Below are 4,878 nucleotides of genomic sequence, written 5' to 3' on the forward strand. Positions count from 1 at the left end.
TTTCGTTTTTCATTATAGTTTTTTTTCTTCTTAAATTTATTGTTTCAATTTGAATATTTTATCATTGTATCAATATTTTGGTTTCGACAGATTAGTTTAAGTGCACTTAATTTCAAGGATAATTCAAATAACATCGATTCAATATAATTAAGAAAACAATGAATCATTGAGTAATTATTGTAATTGCGTTTGGAAATTCAACGAAGTTATGTTAATTATTCGCATAATTGCGGGTACCTGTTTTCTGTTAATTGGATACGCGCGAGGTTATTACTATTCAATTTATAACCTCTTTTTTTCATTCCATTCCGTTTTTTTTTATCTCGGTCGTTCACGGTTTCGTTTGTTTGCGGCGCTTCAACAGTACTCCGAAAACTAACGGTACTCGCGTTTCGTCTCTGACGCACAAAGAAGAAAAGTTGAGTCCAAAAACGAAAACAGTTGAGCGCGATGCTACGGTTCATCCTCATCCTCGGTTTACTTGATTTACCAACGTATTCGTTGGCTGGTGCGTATTACACTCTTTCTTTTGTTTCAACTTTCCGCTTTTTCTCTTTCTTTCTCTCTCGTTTGTGAGGTGATAAAATCTGATTTTCCTTCCCTTTTGGCAGAGTGCAGGTGGAGGCCGCAACGGAAATCCGAGGATAAGCAGCCCATATTTCTTAATACCGGTGGTCCCGGTTTTATTATTCCGAAAAACGGGAGCGTCCTCCTTGGGGATGAAGAAACGGTGCGCATCTCCTGCCCCAACAGGAGGAACCATTTAACCATAAACAGTAAGATCGGTCGTAACGCAATTACCTTAACAGGGTAAATTTTTTAAATTGTTTCCTCTACGTGTGCTTATATATATATATTTTTTTCTACTTCTTTTTAGGTAAAGCTAATGAGACTGTTGGGGTTTGCGTCGACGGGAAACTCAAAGTGGAGGAGGTGTTGTACGATGATTTCAATGAGTTGAGATGCAATCGCACCGTCCTTGGAGACGTCCTGGAAACAAATTCGAGTTGCGGTCCAGCCGATGGTCACGGCCTACTGTTCGAGATCGGATACAGGGCGTTCGGAACGTTCCACTCTCTAATCAGAGCCTGCTACGATAACACCAGAGGCAACGCTCTCTATTCCGAGCACATCATCTATGGACAATCCATCAGAAGTAAGTTTACAGCAATCACACTATTAATTATAGACAGATCCATCTGCGTAATTAAGCTTCAACTGTCACGGCACATCATGAACGTCACGTATTGACAATTAGCTAAAACATTTGCAACTCGATTAAAATCAAAGCTGTATTGACGTACCGTAACGTAACTTAACTTTATATAATTAATACACAATCTTATACGCTAATAGAGGAAATCTATAACTTAAACAAAATTTCAAACAAAATTCAATAACAAATTAAATATATAAACAAGAAATGAAAAGACTTTTAACAAATTACTAAGGGAATAAACATTTTAATTAATATTCATATATTAATATTTTAAAAATTAATGATTTATAAAAAAAAATGTTTCTATCTTGTTAGCGAATTACGTCAAAACGATTATGTTCTCAAATATGTTTTTGAAACTATGTTATTCTTTATAGTTTTAGCTTTAACACGTATTTTCATTGATAACAGTATGATTTATGGTTTTTGAGATATACGTTAAATGGTAATTACATTGCTTTTTTCATCTCTTATTTTTCTGTCTATTTGTTAATCAATTACGTCAAAACCATGTAGTTCTCAGATATGCTACTAAATTAGCATTATTCCTTATAATTTTAGCTTTAATTGACATATTATTAATTCTTAATATTTTGCAAAGTTTTTGGGAAATACGTAAAATTGTAATTACATTGCTTTTTCCATCTCTTATTTTTTCTGTCTATTTGTTAATGAATTACGTGAAAACCATATAGTTCTCAAATATGCTACTAAATTAGTATTATTCCTTATTGTTTTAGCTTTAATTGATATATTATTATTTCTTAGCATTTTTGATAGTTTTTGAGAATTACGTAAAATTGTAATTACATTGCTTTTTCCATCTCTTATTTTTTTCTGTTTATTTGTTAGAGAATTACGTGAAAACCATGTAGTTTCCAAATATGCTACTAAATTAGTATTATTTCTTATAGTTTTAGCTTTAATTGATATATTATTATTTCTTAGCATTTTTGATAGTTTTTGAGAAATACGTAAAATTGTAATTACATTGATTTTTCAATCTCTTATTTTTTTCTGTTTATTTGTTAATGAATTACGTGAAAACCACGTAGTTCCCAAATATGCTACTAAATTAGTATTATTCCTTATAGTATTAGCTTTAATTGATATATTATTATTTCTTAGCATTTTTGATAGTTTTTGAGAAATACGTAAAATTGTAATTACATTGCTTTTTCCATCTCTTATTTTTTCTTTTTACTTGTTAGAGAATTACGTGAAAACCATGTAGTTCCCAAATATGCTACTAAATTAGTATTATTTCTTATAGTTTTAGCTTTAATTGATATACTATTATTTCTTAATATTTTTCATAGTTTTTGAGAAATACGTAAAATTGTAATTACATTGCTTTTTCCATATCTTATTTTTTCTGTTTATTTGTTAGAGAATTCCGTGAAAACCATGTTGTTCTCAAATGTGCTACTAAATTAGTATTATTCCTTATAGTTTTAGCTTTAATTGACATATTATTATTTCTTAATATTTTGCATAGTTTTTGAGAAATACTTAAAATTTTAAGTACATTGCTTTTTCTATATCTTATTTTTTCTGTTTATTTGTTAATGAATTACGTGAAAACCATGCAGTTCCCAAATATGCTACTAAATTAGTATTATTCCTTATAGTTTTAGCTTTAATTGATATATTATTTCATTTCTTTATATTTTGCATATTTTTTGAGAAATACGTAATTACATTGCTTTTGCCATCTCTTATTTTTTCTGTTTATTTGTTAGACATAATTGACATATTATTATTTCTTTATATTTTTCATAGTTTTTGAGAAATAAGTAAAATTGTAATTACATTGCTTTTTCCATCTCATATTTTTTTCTGTTTATTTGTTAGAGAATTACGTGAAAACCATGCAGTTCCCAAATATGCTACTAAATTAGTATTATTCCTTATAGTTTTAGCTTTAATTGACATATTATTATTTCTTAATATTTAAAACCATTTAGTTTCCAAATATACTACTAAATTAGTATTATTCCTTATAATTTTAGCTTTAATTGAAACATTTTCATTTCTAAATATTATTCAGAGAAATACGTAAAAATGTAAATGTTTTATGCATAAGTTCTATATTATAAATAATCAATAGAAAACAACTTTAGTCATAATTTATAGCCATTAGTTTTATTTGCAGTGTTAATCATTGATTTCAAGTGAATAAGTCTAAATTCCAAAGAAAACAAATAAAGGTTTTTAATCATTTTGTAAATAAACACATTTGTTGGTTGTGAAATAAAATTTCCTTACTTCAAAGCTGATTACAGAAAATCCACGACAGACTCAAATACTATTGTATAATCATTTTAAAGCTTATAGTTTCTACTTTAATTGGTTTATCCAAAGATTTAAGTGGAATGCGTGATTATGAAAAATAAGAAAATGTAAAGATATATTTTTTTGAAATTTCTTTAACTTTGACAGTTGATTACAGATAGACCATAGATGTTAGAATCAATCTATAAAATTCATTTTAAAGCTTACAAATTTTCCTTTAATTTGATTGTAGAATCATTGATGTAACATGTGTAATTATTTAAATATTTAATAAAATGTAATAAAATGTTTTTTTTAAATTGTAGATGCATCTCGAGCTAAATATCGTCCGTCTTTCAGCTCGCAGGGACTCGGACCTAAAGTGTCCGCATCCGTGGCTTACAAACGGGCTTTCCAGAAGTCAACGTTCAACAAGATTTTGGGTTCATCGGTGCTGGGTAGCGAGTATATCAGCAAGAAGAACTTCTTGACCAGAGGACATCACGCTCCTGATGCGGATTTCCATTTCGCGGCGTGGCAATTCTGCACGTACTTCTACATAAACGCGAGCCCGCAGTGGAACAGAATCAACGGCGGAAATTGGGCGACGATCGAGAACCTGGTGCGAAGGTTGGCCGGAAAACTTGCGAGGGATTTGAAAGTGTACACGGGAACCTACGGCGTTTTATCTTTGAACGACACCGATGGGAATCAGCAGGAGATGCACCTCGTCCGAGGCAACATCTTGCCAGTTCCCGAATACAACTGGAAACTTGTGGTGGACGAAGAAACGGCTCAAGCTATCGTTCTTTTAGTGTTGAATAATCCTTTCGTTAATCCCGAAGAAGTGGTCCATCTGTGCGAGGATTCTTGCCGCGAGAACGGATGGTTTCATAAGAGTTGGAATAAGACGCAAAACGGGGCGGTTTTCTGCTGCGAGTACGATAGATTCGAGGAGGCTGTGGGCCCTCTGGTGTCCGCCTCGTTAAACGTTACCGGCGTTCTTCGAGGCCCGAACTGAGCGCGGAAATTACGTATTCTTTAATTAAATTTAACAATTGCGAAAATAGAAGAGCAACCGGAGAATGAGGAAGCAAAAAAAAAATATACAAAGCAACGTGTAGAGGAGGGTGGAAGACCTCGATTGTTCCACTTGTAAAGTAAACAGTTACACCCTCAAGAGGCGGCGGTTTTTTTCCTGAAGTTGAAAGAAGGAATGAGGAGAAAACTTAATTTTGCCGCATTAGCCCCGGAAGGAGAACGAGGGAGTAAAAATAAAATACAGAAATGTGCGAACCGAGAAAAGTTTTTCCTCTTTTCTTTCATTTCATTTCTTGTCCGCGTCTCCAGAGATGCCCTCCGTGTATTATTAAATCAAACTTCGC

The 4,878-nt window shown here is 32.1% G+C and overlaps 1 protein-coding gene across 1 annotated transcript; it reads left to right on the plus strand.

Annotated features, from left to right (window-relative positions):
* The first annotated feature begins 330 nt into the window (after positions 1 to 330).
* Positions 331 to 4,872, plus strand: LOC108560870. Its single transcript, XM_017918580.1, has 4 exons — positions 331 to 508; positions 612 to 776; positions 878 to 1,156; positions 3,820 to 4,872. The coding sequence occupies exons 1-4, from the start codon at positions 451 to 453 to the stop codon at positions 4,512 to 4,514; spliced, it is 1,197 nt and encodes a 398-aa protein (XP_017774069.1). The 5' UTR covers positions 331 to 450; the 3' UTR covers positions 4,515 to 4,872.
* Positions 4,873 to 4,878: the final 6 nt, after the last annotated feature.

The sequence above is a fragment of the Nicrophorus vespilloides genome, unplaced genomic scaffold (assembly GCF_001412225.1).
Source record: "Nicrophorus vespilloides isolate i.1.1-1 unplaced genomic scaffold, Nicve_v1.0, whole genome shotgun sequence".
NCBI lineage: Eukaryota > Metazoa > Arthropoda > Insecta > Coleoptera > Silphidae > Nicrophorus > Nicrophorus vespilloides.